The sequence below is a fragment of the Tauraco erythrolophus genome, chromosome 3 (assembly GCF_009769465.1).
Source record: "Tauraco erythrolophus isolate bTauEry1 chromosome 3, bTauEry1.pri, whole genome shotgun sequence".
In the NCBI taxonomy this organism is placed as follows: domain Eukaryota; kingdom Metazoa; phylum Chordata; class Aves; order Musophagiformes; family Musophagidae; genus Tauraco; species Tauraco erythrolophus.
The window spans coordinates 81,804,296-81,822,288 of NC_141467.1; the positions used below are offsets into that span (position 1 = coordinate 81,804,296).

General features: G+C 41.1%; 1 protein-coding gene across 1 annotated transcript; it reads right to left on the reverse strand.

The window, feature by feature from the left end:
- Nucleotides 1–865: 865 nt before the first annotated feature.
- On the reverse strand, nucleotides 866–17,911 carry PABPC1 (poly(A) binding protein cytoplasmic 1). Its single transcript, XM_086608778.1, has 15 exons — nucleotides 17,651–17,911; nucleotides 12,806–12,999; nucleotides 12,586–12,701; nucleotides 10,614–10,753; nucleotides 9,194–9,288; nucleotides 7,507–7,644; nucleotides 7,320–7,415; nucleotides 6,598–6,870; nucleotides 6,332–6,425; nucleotides 6,041–6,151; nucleotides 5,284–5,438; nucleotides 4,761–4,845; nucleotides 2,455–2,585; nucleotides 2,052–2,147; nucleotides 866–1,307 (listed from the first exon to the last, which is right to left on the reverse strand). The coding sequence occupies exons 1-14, from the start codon at nucleotides 17,841–17,843 to the stop codon at nucleotides 2,055–2,057; spliced, it is 1,914 nt and encodes a 637-aa protein (XP_086464904.1). The 5' UTR covers nucleotides 17,844–17,911; the 3' UTR covers nucleotides 866–1,307; nucleotides 2,052–2,054.
- Between the last annotated feature and the right edge of the window lie 82 nt (nucleotides 17,912–17,993).

A 17,993-nucleotide genomic window follows, 5' to 3' on the forward strand; every position in this document is an offset into this window, starting at 1 on the left:
TGAGACTTTCAAAGTTGCCTCTGACAAGAAGGATTTGTACAGCACATTGACAAATTCAAAACGGAGCAAAGCTAAAATTAAATCAATTGGTCTCTTACTAACAGGGTGTGTGTGTGTGTGTGTGTGTGTGTGTTTGTACGGAAGCTAACAATAGCCATTCACCTGTTAGGGAACACAGCATTCGAAATGTCCAACTCGGAGGATTAAGCAGTCCTGTCCACAGAAGGATTTTTATTGTGTAGAAAGCATGATCTTTTGGTTACTATGCATTCAATTTTTAATATATTACCACCTGAAGCCTCACCTTTTTTGTTCTAACAATGTCTTGTGTTCATAAAATCACAATAATGGAATTTTGCAACACTACTGCAGCCAATCCTTGCTCATTCACCTATATCCCTAGTACTCTGCCTCCATCTCAGGCTTCATCAGCCATCTAAAGACACAGGCAGAGACCTATGTAGAGATTTGTTCCTTTCACCAAAACCTGACAGGATGAACACCACGAGCAGGTGGTCAAGTGGGATCACGTGTTGGTATGTTACACAATTTCAACACAGGCCTTTTATTACAACGTTTCTTACTGATCATCTCAAAGGAGGGTATTTGGAGGTCTGTTTCTAATTAGACAATGCCGAGAGCTCAGATATCATGCTATTAAGGATTTAAAACCCAGATATGGATCTAGCTGCTCTTTACATTTGTTTAAATGCCTGAGTTTGTATTATCAGTAACAGGTGGCTACATGTAGGCTAATCTTCTCTAGAAACTGCTAAAACATACTACAGACTGGGGTTCTAACTTGGCATTCTGAAGGACGGCCTTACGAGAAGCACACTGTACAAAAGAAACCATCACAAGTAAGTCAGTGTTTAAGGAATTTTTATTAAACCAAGAATTTTATAATCCAAATTACGTTTCTTTGCTCAGCTATCAATTCTCACTGTCAACTAAAACAGTGGTGATATTCTGAGCTTTTCCACAGTAAAGAATTACAAAATTAAAGAAAGGAATGCTTTAAATTTTTGTACTGTGCTGAAAATTCTTTTCCCCCGGGTTTATAAAACATTAATTTGTATTTTTTATTTTACTATTTTTTTTTAAATTTTAAATCAATAAGTAATCTAGGACTAACATTTGTTTTGCTAGCCCCGGCGTTGCTCTGTACATAAGCTTCAAAGTTTCCTTTCCTTTTTTTATTTATTTTATATTTTGCAATGTTTTTCTCAATATTTAATAGTTTTTCCATGTTTAGATTTTTTTTTTCTTCGGTGAAGCGAAGTTCTAGATTGTAGTCCCGGATCTTTCTGCAAACAAAAATGACGTTGTTAGGTTTTAATAGTAAAGCAGCACCTTATGTTTTCTGATATGCTTTCGGTAACTGTAAGCCCGACAGTACTCTGGGCTTTCACCGTATCAATCATACCAAAGTTCTTTACAAGCAGCATCTCAGAGGTACCCCCATTTTTTAGAGATCGGGACATAAAGCATCCCAAGTCTGTGATACTTGGTGAGACAAAACTGAACAGTACTCTGCACAGCATGGCCTCCATCAACAGCTACGCGCTATAATTTGTTACTGTACCTAACTTGACTGCACGTCACCCCTGCTCTTCAGGCCAGCATACCAAGGCTAATCAAATAACTACACTAGCAGTATTTTCAGTTTCCAATTACTAAAACATAATGGAGCATATGGAAGAATGGTCTCAAAATCTGGGGATCTTAGTTAGGACAGACAACTTATTCAGCACTTGTTTATGTCCCGTGTGAAAGTGTCACCAGTAAAAAAAAAAAAAACAAACAAATTATTAAGATACTAACCCCACAGAAGGCAATAAAGAAAAATCAGTATTTTACTTGACATCAAATTCACCAAAAGTGAACTCAAGGCAATATGCAGTTTAGTTCTTAATTACTATATAATTTTAGATTTTGGCAAGTATATACAAATTATAGTTTAGAGCCTGGAAGCATGCTGCTTATAAGGCCATGGTCTAAGGACTATTGCCTTAGTCAACCTATAAAACTACATTGCTCAGAAAACTTACTTATTAAACACTTGGAACCCCAGTGGGATTATTAACTGCCTTTTGAGCAGCCTCTTTAGCTTGGTGGGCTTGTAGTACGGCTACAGCTTCATCAACCTGTTAAATAAAAAAAAAAATTAACAAAGGGAAGCACAGGAATTTCTGTATATTCATATTAATGAAATAGTTTAAATTATATTACACATACAAACAAGCCCTGCATTGTTAGAAATAAAAGGATAACGTTACAGTTCCAGTTTCTGCTACTGTAAGTCACTGCCACCCTCTGAAAGAGGGTATTTCTAGCTTCTCGCCCTGGGGCACTGTTGCATCACTGCTACTCCGATGTGCCAGCATAAACACCTGTTAAATCAGTGTAGGCTTAATTGCTGATAAAGCTAGTGTAAGGCCAAAGTCCACCTACCTTCGAACGAAGAGACTCAGGAGACTCGAGCATGTGGAGGAGTTCAGAGTTGTCAATCTCCAACAACATACCAGTGATCTTACCCGCCAGAGTAGGGTGCATGCTTTGAATGAGAGGAAATAGACGTTCACCTACAGAGAAAAAAGTTAAACAGTGGTAGAAAACCAGCTTGGATGACAAAGGAGATTTGGGAACATCTCAAAAGAAAAAGGGATGTCTACAAGTCTTGGAAGAATGGGCAGGCATCCAGGAATCAATACAGGGAGGAAGTTAGGGCATGTAGGGAGATAATCAGGGAGGCAAAAGCCCAATTGGAACTTAGACTAGCCTGCTCCGTAAGGGACAACAAAAAGTCTTTCTATAAATATATTAATAACAAAAGGAGGGCTAAAGATAACCTCCAGCCCCTACTGGACTCAGGGGGTACGTTAGTCACTAGGGATGAAGACAAGGCTGAGGTCCTTAATGCCTTCTTTGCCTCAGTCTTTAATAATAAGGTCAGCAGTTCCCAGGTGAGCTGGCCTTCGGTGTCTGAGTGCAGGGAGGGAGAGCAGATCGAAGCTCCTGTGATCCAAGAGGAACGGGTCAAGGATCTGCTCCTTCGGCTGGATGCCCACAAGTCTATGGGGCCTGATGGTATCCACCCGAGAGTCCTGAGAGAGCTGGCGGATGTCATTGCCAAACCCCTGTCCATTATCTTTGGGCAGTCTTGGCTCACTGGGGAAGTTCCGCTGGACTGGAGGCTGGCGGATGTTACCCCCATTTACAAAAAAGGGCGGAAGGAGGATCCGGGGAACTACAGGCCTGTCAGTCTGACCTCGGTGACGGGCAAAGTCATGGAACAGGTTATCTTGAGTGCTATTAATGAGCACATACAGGTTAACCGGGTGATCAGGCCCAGTCAACATGGGTTTATGAAAGGCAGGTCTTGCCAATCAAACCTGATCACCTTCTATGACAGGGTGACCCGCCTGGTTGACGAGGGAAGGGCTGTGGATGTAGTTTTCCTGGACCTCAGTAAAGCCTTTGATACAGTTTCTCATAGTGTTCTGGTGGAGAAACTGGTAACTGCTGGCCTGGATAGGCACACCCTCCTTTGGGTTAAAAACTGGCTGGATGGCCGGGCCCAAAGAGTGGTGGTAAATGGGGCTAAATCCGGCTGGAGGCCGGTCACCAGTGGGGTTCCCCAGGGCTCAGTGCTGGGTCCAGTTCTGTTTAACATCTTTATCAATGACCTGGATGAGGGGATTGAATGTACCCTCAGTAAATTTGCGGACGACACCAAGCTGGGAGGCTGTGTCGATCTGCTTGAGGGTAGGGAGGCCCTTCAGAGGGATTTGAACAGACTGGATCGTTGGGCTGAGGCCAATGGCATGAGCTTTAATAAGGCCAAGTGCAGAGTCCTTCACTTGGGGTATAAAAACCCCAAGCATCGCTATAGGCTCGGGGAGGAGTGGCTGGAGAGCTGCCTGGCGGAGAAGGACCTGGGGGTGTTGGTTGACTACCGGCTTGATATGAGCCAGCAGTGTGCCCAGGTGGCCAAAAAGGCCAATGGGATACTGGCATGTATCAAGAATAGTGTAACCAGCAGGAGCAGGGAGGTGATCCTGCCCCTGTACTCGGCACTGGTGAGGCCGCACCTGGAATATTGTGTCCAGTTTTGGGCCCCTCGCTTTAAGAGAGATATTGAGCTCCTGGAGCGAGTCCAAAGAAGGGCGACTAAACTGGTCAAGGGGCTGGAAAATAAAACTTATGAGGAGCGGCTGAGGGAGTTGGGGCTGTTTAGCCTGGAGAAGAGGAGGCTGAGGGGAGACCTGATTACGGCCTATAAGTACTTGAGAAAAGATGGTGGGGAGTTAGGGGAAGGGCTCTTTACATTAGTGATGGGAGATAGAACAAGAGGAAATGGGCATAAGCTTAGTCAGGGGAGATTCAGGTTGGATGTTAGGAAGTATTTCTTCTCTGAAAGGGTTGTCAGCCACTGGAATAGGCTGCCCAGGGAAGTGGTTGAGTCCCCATCCCTGGATGTGTTTAAGAATAGGGTGGATGAGCTACTTGAGGATATGGTTTAATGGGGATTAGGGATGGTTGGACTCGATGATCTCTAAGGTCTTTTCCAACCTAGAAATCTATGAAATCTATGAAATCTATGAAATCTCATCTGATGAACACAGCCTGCATTTAAGAGAAAAGGGAAACAAACACCTTGTTCTACTGCTAAAACCATCTATTCTGCATTTTAATATTGATAACAGAGTACTTTGTCCTTCTGCTACAAGGCATACAGAAAGATATCATGTACATACCTAACATCTGCTTTTGTTCTTGTGGAGGGGCAGAAGCCAACATGGAAGCAGTCAAGGGTTCCTGACCTTGCACATGGACAGCAGGCTGCAAATTAATTTAAAACCATTTCAAAATTAAAGTCTATTTCATAATTAGGTGCAGCTTCAAATATCCAATGTTCCACAACTCAGCATAAACAATACCTACACTGTCAGAAACATGGAAGAAATTACAACTAAGTCAATTTAATCAAGTAGTGCTGGTTAGAGCTGAGTGAGGCTGGAGATTAATATCAACCACTCCATTGTGGAGCAAACACAAGAATTCAGGCTAAGGTATCAAGCAACTGCAAAATACGAAGTAACACAGGATCATGTCCTGTCCCAGGTGAACTTGAAATATACTCAAGGCTTGAACTCTGCTGCCACAATGCAGAGCTTGAATTCCAGAATAACAAAGACAACTCTTAATCATAAGCACCACCCCCAACCTTCCTCTGCGAAACACCAGCAAAAGCATGGACCGGTTCCTAAAATGACATACCTGCTGCATAGCAACCTGCGGCTGTGTATTAAGATGCTGCTGAGGATTACGAACACCTGCAGCATATTTGTATTGTGGTACTGTGCGTACAGCGGGAGTAGCCGCAGTAGCTGCTGCTGCAGGACGTGGACCCATTGTTTGTGTTGATGTATTAGCTGAAAAGAGAACACTTCGGTTGAGTATTAATCTGATTTCATTCTAACCTCAAAGGACACTTGATTTCCTGAACACGTCGTCAATAATCATACTAAAAAAAGATACTTTCATGAAGTAGATAGCTAAAAATACTACTGCCTAACACCTTCTGAGAATTAAGACTCCATTACAATCAATCGTGGTTCATTCAGTGATGTGCAGGTTCTGCATACATGATACTGGCTCACAGTATTTCATGACAAAATAATAAGAGCTAAAATTGTATCATCTTAGTATTTTTACATGCAACCTACTATTACAATTGCCACAACAATGTTTAGAGATGGCAGAAGCTGTCATACAGTATTATTAAAATGCACACTAAAAGAAGAAATGCGTCATGCTAAAGAGATGGGATCACAGCAGGAGCCTTTGCTGGGACAAGATTTAAAGCAACTACAAGAAGGTGATACTAGCTTACTAATTTAGTAAGAGCCAGAAAAGGAGGGAAGTGTTAGCCACAGGTGATATTGAACTTACAAATGCTTTTGAGAGATCATTCTGAATCAGCAAAATTAAAGGAGAAGTCTAATACTTAAAAGTTTGTGTAAATGAAACTCACCAACACGTTGCGTTGACATGACACGTGGAACTTGTGAAGAAGCTGGTCTCATGGTGCTAAATGGTGGTCTGGGTGCTGCTGGGCGGATAGCACCAGGCATGTTTTGGAATGCTGTATTTTAGAGAACATATATTAAGTTACATGCTGAAACACTGAACGGTGAGAAGAGTTCAGAAGCAATACCGCTAACGTGACAAAGAGAAGACTGATACTGTAATGCTATAAAAATGTATTTAATAAAAAGTGCAAAGGTAAATGCAATGACTGGAAAGAGGTAAAGAAGTGGCTTACGATGAGGTCTGGCACCCTGAGCAGTCCAGCGAGGACTAGGTCTAGCAAGTTGAGCGAGTTGATTAGTAGGATAGTATGCAGCACGGTTCTGAGTCTGTCAAATACAAAACCATTGTGTAACTGTTATTTTTGAAGGGCATCACCTTTCTCCTATGAAATTGGAATGCTGAATTTATGGGTATATGGTATATAGTTTTATTTACTGTTAAATCTAAACAGATTTTATACACAGTACAAAACATTCAGTTACTCATCTCTGTACATACCTGTGGGATAGCTGCCATGAAGTAACCTGAAGGAGGTGCTGGTTGGTAGGGGTTGATTACAGGATTAGGTACTGCTCTTACACTTGCCATTCTCTGCATATACTGGTTGGTGAGATGAGCTTGGCGCTCTTCTTTACGCTGGGCTAGAGCTACATATAATGGTTTAGTAGCCACAATTCTACCATTCATTTCTGTGACAGCTTTGGTGGCTTCCTCTGGTGATGAAAAGCATACGAATCCAAATCCTTTGCTGCGGCCACCTTCCATCATGACCTGTGAGTACAAAATTTAGTTTTAAAACAAAACAATGTTGTATCTATCCCTACTCAATTTGCATGAGTTTCTTTTTTCAACTTACTAGAAATGAGACCACAGATTTGTTTTACTGAATTTGTAAAAAGGAATAAAATTGCTTAATTAACAGCTAATTGTTTACCAAATACCGATGAAAATCTCAGTGAAGTAATAATGAGCACATTATTGCACTGAAAAGATGTCATTTTTCTCACATTAATATCAGTACTCAGTTTACTTCGGAAAGGATGATCATATGTGTTTAACCTGAGATGCACAAAAAATCAAGAAAGCAGATGTCCACATATACAGTAGCAGTGATAAGTCACTGGGTCACATCTGTTAGTCATGGAAATAAACGACTCTTCCCTGGTGAAGGACCAGTGTTCCTTTTCAGAGAAAGGATGAGCACAATCTATAAACTTTACCTTTGCACTAGTGATTGTACCAAATGGGGAGAATTCTTTTCGAAGGCGTTCATCATCAATCCCATCATCGAGATTTTTCACGTAAAGGTTTACACCCTAAAAAAAGCAGCATGTTTTAAAGTAAATGGTCTGTGTAAATCTAAAAACGTCACAGAATAAAGTTGGTCCTCTTGAATTAGAACTGAACCTGGTATCTGGTGATCCTGTCCTGCTTCATTTGTTCAAACTTGCGCTTCAGCTCCGTCTGTCTTTCCACCTTTTTCTGAGCCCGGCCAACATAGATTTGTTTCCCATTGAGTTCTTTCCCATTCATCTCATCTACAGCCTTCATTAATAAACAACAGGTTAGCAGTGCTTTGTATTCCAGTGTATTTTCAGGACAAAAAAAAACGTAATTCAAATACAAATAGTTAAATAAGTATTCCAGAAAAAGAGCCCCTCCATCCAAAATACCACTAACTGAAACAAAATACCCAAGATTTCCCTGCTTAAAGTAAAGTGGAAATTACTTTCTGAGTGTGCTTCTGTCCAGTTAAAGAAAAGACACAAGGGATGCAAAAAAATATTCTTATATGAAGTTGAAAAAAAAAGATATCAAATAATCAAGTTACACAATGAAGAACTATTTCTGCAGTGTTACCTTGCTAAAGGCAGAGGAAAAAAAGCAAATGAAGTTGAAAGGCTGTAATTCACACACATCTGACATCTGTTTTTAAAAGTAACATCTGAAACAGTAGTAGTATCTACCAGATTTTCTTTACTGTATGTTAAGCTACATATGGCTAAGCATATATGAGTTTTTAAAATTTTTAATCTTTCATTAAGTTTGAAAATAGAACTTTTTTCCTTTACGCTCTTTCGACTTACAACTATCAAGATGTGAAACTCTGGCACAGATTTATTCAATTATTTTTGAAACCAGAAGTCACCGTTTTATTGCATACCTCCATAATCGAAGCCACTAAAAACATCCCTACTGAGATATTAGAATTTTATTATTTAAAAAAACACCATACAACATGTGATTCTGACTACTGTCAGAGAAACAATTAATGAATGAATATAGGCAAGACTGAACAATGTAGGTGTAAGACAGGTTTTGGTCTAATGTCTTCCTTCTACACTTGCCCTACTGACAAATCACTGAAATGCCTTTTGAAAAGCAAACTTCATTTCTTGCCCCAATTTGTTCCATGCCAAGTTTTGCTCCTGATGTTATGTCCCTACTGCCACAGTCAACTGACACATTGAAGCAAGGAGCAGACACAGAATTATGTTAGACAGCAAACTGGCACGTTACAGACATATATACGAATTAAGAGGACTCTTCTTCTAAAGTTACTCTTCAGAGTAACTATCACAGGGCTCTATGACTACTTTCTGATAGCTGTGCCAAACATGCTCCATAAAAGTAGTAGCTTTCCTGCTGACTTTGCAGTGCTGAAGTTCAAAACCACAATCCTTTCTGCCTTGCACAAATGTTTTTTGCCACTAAATTGGATCCAATGATTCATCTGGGTTTTGCAGAGATATAGTAATTTGTTATGCTTGTATGTTGCCTAGCACGAGGGAGTCCAAATCTCATTGAGACCTTTAAGCCCAACTACAACAGGTTATTCAATTATTCAAGATTCCCCATTTCTACACTGGTTCCAGCAGTCTCAGAGTATCTTAACTTAATAGGCTCCTCAAATCAACCAACACTTGCTCATAAGAAAGCATTCTAAATGCCAGAAACTATGCTAAGTCATTTAGGAAGCAGGCATTGCAGTGTCCTTGACCCTTAATGAATTCACAAAATTTCAGACCACTCAATGAAACATATTATTTGGGTCTCAGCTATAGAATTCCTAAAATGAAGTCCAAAAGCTTACTTTTTGGGCATCTTCATGTCTTTCAAAACTAACAAAGCCAAAGCCTTTGGATTTTCCACTCTCATCAGTCATAACTTTCACACTTAGGGCAGGACCTAAAAAGAGAATGAAATACTTATGCTTTGTATACAGAGTGTATTCTCTTCACGTTTTGAATATCCTGTTTAGAAGTTCTGATATTCAGTTTATTTCACTTGTATTACAAAGGACTTGAACACTAGTAAGAGTATCTAGTAAACATCATCCATTAATACAAAACTGCTGATGTGCCCTGATGCTGAACTTCAGCCATTACAGCTGAAGTCTGCCATACTGAATTTCTTTCCTACTGTATTTTCAGCCAAAATGGAGGAGGAATTTCACTTCAAAGTGAAGTGAAATTGTTTTTCTCATTAAAAATTACATTTAAAAAGCAATAGCGCTTCCATCCTCTGAAACAGGTACTGAAAGCCAGAGAAGAGGGTTTTCTGTTAGGTATGTGCTTATCCATTTATCCCGATGAAAGGCCATCCCAGTTCAGCAATTCCAAACCTTTGAAAAATTGCAGTTCACAGACTCAATTGAGACTGGTATTAGCACCTAAATTTGCTACCGTTTCAACCACAGATACTTCAATAGTGGAAAGGAATTTCCTGTAAATGCTGCTTAGGGCTGCTATAGAATCTCTCATATACAAGGCTTTGTCTTGCTTTACATGATATCCACCAAAGAACAGCAAAAGCATGGAGGAAAGAAAATAATAAGAAAAAAAGCTGAGGCTGAAAATAAAATAGATGTGCCCTCTAAACCAGTGTAAGAATCTGTAACCGAATCAAGGAGTTTGCCATTTCCTATGTCGATGGTGACACATCATACACATCACTATCATGGTCATATGTCTGCCATAATTTTGCCCTGTGAATAACCGAGGCTCAAGACAGAACCAAATAGGTTGCCAATGGAAAAGTTCCTTACAATTTCATACTAGGTCAACCACCACAATGCAACTGAATAACGAAGGCAAGGATATCCTGAGTAAAGACAAGTCTGCAGGCCAATGAAAGCAACAGCAATCTCATTTGTCGTGTATCCTGTAGTGAATTCATAACATCACTCTGTATTAAACCAGAAAAAAAAATCAAAAAAAAATTTGCAAAACCCATTCAAAAGACCATTTAGATATATTATTTTCATATTATCGAAAACCATTCTGATGGCAGGATTATATATACTATTCTGGCTATTTAAAATTCAGCAGTAGATATTACTGCACTTTGAATCTGAAACTGGAATTAAGCACCAACTTTTCAGTACTATTTTTTTTTTTAAAAAAGAAACATCAGCCAGCCAGCTGATTCCTTGTATTATGAGGCACTATACAGATAAGATAAAAGTAGTAAGCTGAAGTTCACTCGTGGTTATATAAAGTCTAAGACATTACCAAACTTGCCAAAGAGTTCCTTAAGTCTCTCATCATCCATGTCTTCTCCAAAATTCTTGATGTAAACATTGGTGAATTCCTTTGCTCTGGCTCCAAGCTCTGCCTCACGCTCCTTGCGGGATTTGAACCTTCCAACAAATCTAGTTGCAGGAGAACAGAATAGCGTAGATTAAAGCAAGTCTGTCAAAGTTTAAAAATTTTCTTTAATCCTCTGGCATCATATCTTATTCTTAATCAGTCTCATTGTTCATTATAGGCATGAAATTTTTTAGATAAAATATTTATGATAAAACTCCATCAGAAAAAACAATTTCACTATCCTCTGCTACATCAGTGTGCTTATCACAGTTACTAGCATAAAAATGCTTTCGAGCTCTTCATGAGACTGTTCTCTTATAAAAAGCCTTTGATGACAGGAGCTGGGCGGTGGGAAAGAGGTGAAGTGGCTGAAAAGAAATTCTAGGTATCAGCATAATCTCTCTACCATACTGAAAACTTGGCAGCCTTAAGCAGTTACTGTTCTCCGATCCAGCTTTTAAGCAAGGGATATTTAACTAACATCTCCCACTCCCTTACACACCTTTCCAGCCTATATCAAAGCAACACTTTTGTTTGGTTTTGAGGTTTTTTTTGTGAGAGTGGCATAGAGAAATAAATAGTTCCACGTGTTCTTCAAACACCACCACAAAATTGGCTGAGAACACCAAAGGTCAGTTCGTACCATCAGAGAAAGAACAGAAGCCGAACTCGACACTGTGACCCAAGGAACTGCTCTAGTACAGACGTTTCACGGACAACACCGATTTCTGATTGTAGTACACTTTTGCTCTCAAATTTTACTGTATTGTCCAACTTCACTGTCCCAAATCTGACAAATCCAATAAAGTGGCATACAGCAACTCAACATTTTCTTAAATTTTGACTTCACTCGATTTATAGTAACCAATGACAGCACGAAAAATGTGTTCAGCAGATTTTGATAGTGAGTGAAGAGCTTTAATTCTCTTTCAAAAGCCTAGCCTGAATAGAAATTCAAAGCAAACAAAGTTTACATAAATTATGCGCTTTTAGGACTACATGCTGACCTGTTTTCACTAGTTTAAAAAGGTCGTATAAAGATGCAAGCTGAGTAAAAACATCCACAGGATGCCAGTCAAGCACAGAAGAAGCAGGAAAACTAGTTTCAAAAAAATCTATGTTCTCCCTGATGATCCATCCATCTCTACATGTGAAAATAATCCATGACGGTAAGCTGATGCTAATTTCTGTCATCCTTTTCCCAAACCCTCTCAACTATTTACAGAGCTATTATTTTGCAACTATACCAAATACCATAACAATCCCTTAGGCATAGCTGAGGCCCACTTGCCCCCTTCCCACTTGCCCCTCAAGCTGATTAGGTATCACTAATCAGCTAACCAAATAACTTTTTTTCCTACAGAATAAAACAGTGATAATGTTTAAAACATGTTCATATAAGTTTTATTTTATACTCCCATGTCCTAGATATGCCTCTTAACAGACATTCATATGAAAACATTAGTGTAATCCAAATGCTATTCCGGACTAACTCTAAAGGTTTAAGTTTCATCCAAAAAATGGATAACGTATCTACCTCAACTCTTCTGAAGAAAGTATTATTCAGAATACCCAATGGACTATATTGTATCTCAGACCAGTATGATCAGAAAACCAGAGAAGCTCCCAAATCCCCATTACAGCATTGGCTTGTAATAGAACTAACACAATAGTTTTTTCCCTAGAGTCCATTATTAGCATTTTCTGAACTTATTCTGCCTTTAGAATAGGCAGATGATACAATTCATAGTATTTCTAGCACTAAAATTCTAAATTCTCTTTAAAACTAGAAATTTTTAGAACAACCTGTCTTTTCTAGGTAAGCTTCAAATATTTGTCTGCTGTAAAATGAGCTTCAGTCTGTTGATCCCCAACTACGTGCTTATGTACTTACACTTTGCGGTCATTAAGCAGCATACCATTCATTTTTTCGATAGCTCTTTCTGCAGCTTCTTGTGTCTCAAAATGTACAAATCCATAACCTTTGGATCCATTTTCATCACATACCACCTATTAAAGAAAAACCCTGTTGTAGTACTCATGGAATGTTTCCAGCATAAATTGAGGGTTTTTTTGCATCAAACCATTAAACACACCAATAATTCTGCACTAACCTTACAAGACAGGATGTTTCCAAAAGCAGAAAATGTGTCGTACAAAGCTTTGTTATCAATTGATTTGTCCAAGTTTTTGATGAAGATGTTTCCGACACCACTTTTGCGTAGAGACGGATCGCGCTGAGACCACATGATGCGCACTGGTTTGCCTTTAATGACATCAAAGTTCATGGTATCCAAAGCTCGTTCAGCTGGAAAAACATCATGGAATTAGTAGGAAATGTGAAGTTATCTTAATAAGCACACAAATGGCATTTGAAGTTCAATTCTTCATAAAATTTTTACTGTTTTAAGTCCAGCACCACCAAGATGAAAATCCAAACCTCCAATGTCAATAAACTCCACTCTGTTTTATTCAAGTAAAAACTGGCAAAACCTCCTCAGAAAAAGCTGCACTTACGAGACAGGAAGGAGCACAAGTCAGCCGAACAAGCTGCAGAAATCCCAGTAGCCTAAAGGATTGGAGCCTACTATGAAAAGACAGTATGGTGACAGAAGCAAACGTATCAAATGATGGCAATTACAACCTAATTCCACAGGAGGAAAAGTTGTAACATTTGTGAAAATCAGCTGGCCACTCCCACATCACACAGATCTATACTGTACTAATAAAAATGCCTTTAGGGGTACAGCTTGTGCCTATACGAGGCCTTTTGCAAACATTAACATACGAACTTCCAAATTACCAATACCCCTAAACTGACGAAATTTCTCTGCTAGGTGCGTTCAAGCCTGGTTCAGGCAGCTGTTCCACACAACTCCTTCCTTGGTGACAAAAAGATTTGTGATGGGACTTCCAGGCAAGGGACAGTTCAAAGAGATTTTAAACTAGCACTCAATTTTGAAAATCTGAAATTATATATATACTAAAAGCTCATGATGAAATACATAAAAGCTCAATGAAGGAGCAAGCATTAAAACAGCAAAATGAAGTAACGTAAACCAGGTTTTGTTACTCCAATGGAGCAGTTTTTCCAGGAGAACCCCATAACTTCTCAAAGCCTGAATTTCACATCTCAGTGTATTTAGATAGAGAGGTATCAAGACTCCTTCAGTTTTCTTATGTTCCTTCAGAGCCACAAGACATGTCTGCGATGTTTTAAGTCGACAAGGTATTTAAGCAAGAAGGAGCAACAGTTCTCAAGTACGGCAGACATATTTTATGATATCTACATCAGCTACTTTTCATCCTTGTTCATGTACGTCTGGAAGAACGCTGAAGAAAGTCTCAACAAATACCTGAAGTCACACCTATTGGTACTAAGTCACTTGACTGCAATTCGTATACAGCAAAGCAACGTGATGTTAAGAGAAGACCGAAATCAGTATAGTATTAGTTTTAAAACAGCAATCATGTCAGTTAATTGCTTTTCTTAGGAGAAGGACAAGGGCCGATCACATTGTGAAAACCCTTATTTTATGGTTTTGTTCTTTAAGTGCTGCCTTTATCTTTAGCTATGTTGTTGGATATCACAGCCAAAAAATATGTGCAATCAGCCCCTGGTTCAGCTGGTACACCATGTTTTATGTCCTTCCTTACCACGTTTTCAGATCACTAGTGAATTTAAAGATTATATTCTTCGAAAGAAATCTGTAGAAGTTAACGAGAAACATCAAACGTTTTATTGTAAAAAAATAATCTATTGATACTATTTCCATATTCACACGACAGTAGCAAGTCAACAACTGATTTAAGCTGAAGTTACCAGAAAATGTAAGCATTGCCAGTCTTTTAAATAAGTTAACAAAGCTTTCACAAACTTTAATATAAATTAAGCAAGAGAGAAAGGCAATCTAGATACTGCTCACAAGAAACAAAAAGCATTGGAAGGCTTTACATTACCAAAGGGGAAAAAAAAATGGCTAAAAAAAATAACTGTGGATATCAGACTGGCCACAGCAGAAACATCTAACGCTTCGGTATTGCCCTGGAAGTCATTAGAATTATTACTGCCAGCACCAGCAAAAGCGCCAGCAACAAACAGTTCATTATTTCCAAAAGTAGTAACAGGGCTTCCTTTACTAGAAAAGAGGCTTTTTCTAATTCATGCTAATTGTTTCTAGAATAATCCTCCCACTCCTCAAAAATGTGTGTTCCTGGACACGTTTCCCAAACATCTGACTCAAAGTGGGTCAATACTAGCCTTCTCAAACACTACTCAAACATTACTCACTATCTTAATTAATAGTGAGCACCTATCTGAGACCAATGCAATTTCTCCATAAAGCCAAGGACAGCATGAAAACTTTCAACAGCTCTCCTCATCTCTTCTACGAAGCAGAAACACAAGAAATCTAAAGATTTCTGCTTAACCAACACCACATTGTCATTCTACAATAGATTTTAAAACATTACTAGAATACATCTGCAATCAGGCACACGCTACTCTCATTAAAATTCGCAACTAGTAAAACTGGCTTACTTTCATTACATTTCAGCCATAAAAGGCTGCACTCGATTTGCAGGAGGCAATTCCATTCAGCAGTTAACTTGTTACCAAGTGGACACACCTACCCATGCTGTACTTTTGCTGATTCTGCTGGAGCTTTCATTGAATGAGTCACCAGATCCCATTTTAGTCGTGAGCAACTGGACAGTCGGTAACAATTTCAAAATCACACAGAATATACACTTAATGCTAAACGTACATAGCAATAGCTATAAAACAATAAACTGCTGGGAACATAACCGTTCGGAAAATCTGAAGGGATAAGCACAGTTTCAGATTACTCAAAAACACTTCTAGTTAAGTGATTAAGCAAGATTGCCTGGGTTTTACTCCGAACTATGACTCAAATTCAGAAAAGTCACAACTATGAAATGTGTGCATACCTCACACATGTGTCATCAGGCCTAATTAGCCTTTGGAAGAGCTTTGAGATCCCTAGTTTACAGACAGCTGGTAGTGTCAAACACACCTTCAAAGATGTTTTTCAAAACTAGAGCTAGTTGTTACTAGCTGTTTAGTAAGCATAGCCTGCGATGTAGCTAGGAATTAGGCTAAACCAAGAAAAGGCAACTAGTTTGGAATAAAAATGAATTGTAAGAATAACCATTCATCCTCTGAACTCCTATTTCAATGTTTTAGTGAAAGGATAGAAAGATCTATGAAAAAAAATGATCAGCAAATGCTTTCTAGCATTCTCTGAATGCAAGCACTGCTCAGGCAAAAAGTTATATTTGTTCCCACATTTGACAAATTACAAACTAAGTCACAAAATGCAGGGTTGAACAGGTTGCTCAACTAATGACAGTGATGAAGATGGCGCTTACAGTATTGTGTCATTACTAAGGAGGAGAAGCATTTGAATCACCTTCAACTTCTGCCTTGACATCATCATATCGCACTACTGAGCTGTGCTAACACCCCTTACTTTTCTTTTTCAGAGTAAATTGTACTATAGGCTTTTATCAAATGAAAGCAAAGTATGTTAAAACAAGCATTCAAATCGTCTCATCCTAAACAATGGCTGAATAAATTAAAAGCTCTCTTAAGTGAGAACTGATAACAGGTGAAATATCTGCCTATTAAAAAGATGAGACAGTAACTTTTACTACTTACATACAGATACCATCGGTACACCAAAGTCTGATCTGATAATGGCTACATACTAAAGCCAATTTTGAAAGCCAGTTAATCTAATTGTTTGAAAAGTTTGTAATTCAAATCTCTCACTTTCACACACTTCAAAATAAAGCCATTACAATAGAAAGCTGTTTACTTAACTGTACTTGAAATCAAGTATGTTCTAGCTGGCCGAATTATTTTTTCTTTTAATTGGACTCCATAAAACTTAGAACGGGTCACATTCGGTTCTTTTGTCGAAACACCCTCTAAACGAACAGGTCAGTTTGCTAAACTTAGCACAAACATAACCCGAACTGCACGGAAAGTTTGTTTATTGATATAACTTTAGAGAACCAGCAACATGTCGTGTAAAGCGAGTTTAACGAAAACTTGGGAAACACGATGTCAGAGAGTTTCCTGCGAAGAGAAATGAATCAGAACGCTGTTTGCCACACGAAGAGCAGGCAAAGGAGGCCCAAGGAATTTCATCCCCTCCCTACACGTGACAGGTCTGCCGCGGTGTTTTAACGTATCACGCTTCGGCCTGCGCTTGGACTGGGCATCTAAGAAACTACCAAGCGATCCCGGTACGCCCTACTTCCTTCTTCTGGCCTCTTAATCACGCGTACACACCCAGCTCCTGCGTAGTTATTAAACGGTGCTAATGACTATGGCGTTTTCTCCAAGCTGCCCCTCACCCCGGATTCCCGATGCGGCCGCGCCAGCCCGCGGAAAAGCCGCCCGCACGCACACTCCCCACAGCCCGCTCCCCGCGGCCGCCAGGCCCCGGGTGCCGCGGCCGCCCGGCCGGGGCAGCTCCGCCAGGCCCCGGGCTTCCGGCGCGGGCGCCCGGGCCCCTCCCCGCCTGCCGCCGGGGCCCCGCGCCGGCCTTCGGTTCCCAGCGGCGGGGCGCGGAAGCGCCTCGCCTCCCCCTCCCCGCCACGAGGCGCGGGCGGCCCCGGGCCGCGTGTCGGCCCCGCCACAAACTTCCCCCCGCGCGGCGCCAAGTTTTCCCGTGTCCCGGCAACACCAACGCCGGCCCCGGGAGCGCCCGGGCGGGGAAAATGGATGCGGGGCGGCGGCGGCCGGGGAAGGCGCGGGGGGGTGGGTGTGTGTGTGTGTGGGGAGCAGCGGCCGCGCCGAGTCCTAGTGGGGGCGGGGGAGAAACATGGCTCCTCCGCCGGCGGCCTCCCCAGCTCTCCCCTCACGCCGCCTCGCCCGCCGCCTCCCGCTCCCTCCTCTTCTTCCCGCGGCCCGGCCCCCGGCCACTCACCGTCGGCGGGCTGCTGGAAGTTGACATAGGCGTAGCCGAGCGACCGGCGGGTGATCATGTCCCTGCAGACGCGGATGGAGAGGATGGGCCCGGCAGGGCTGAACTTCTCGTAGAGCATGGCCTCCGTCACGTCGGGGTGCAGGTCCCCCACGTAGAGGGAGGCCATGGGGTAGCTGGGGGCGCTGGGGTTCATCCTGCCGCCGTCTCCCGGTGCGGGAGGGCAAAGGGGGGGCGCTGACGAGGCGAGGAGGCCGCGGCGGCCCGGCGGTCCGTGAGGGCAGGGGCCGGCGGTTGCGGCGCGGGGGCACTCCGGGGGCGGATTCGAAACTTAACGGCTGCAGGA

Excerpts from the sequence above, each read along its gene's own strand:
- PABPC1 (XM_086608778.1), bottom strand. The coding sequence starts at position 17,843 with ATGAACCCCAGCGCCCCCAGCTACCCCATGGCCTCCCTCTACGTGGGG. Across the intron at positions 6,152-6,331 it reads TCAGGGTGCCAGACCTCATC|CATTCCAAAACATGCCTGGT; the intron begins GTAAGCCACTTC and ends TCTAAAATACAG. Across the intron at positions 2,586-4,760 it reads AGAACAAAAGCAGATGTTAG|GTGAACGTCTATTTCCTCTC; the intron begins GTATGTACATGA and ends TTTTCTCTGTAG.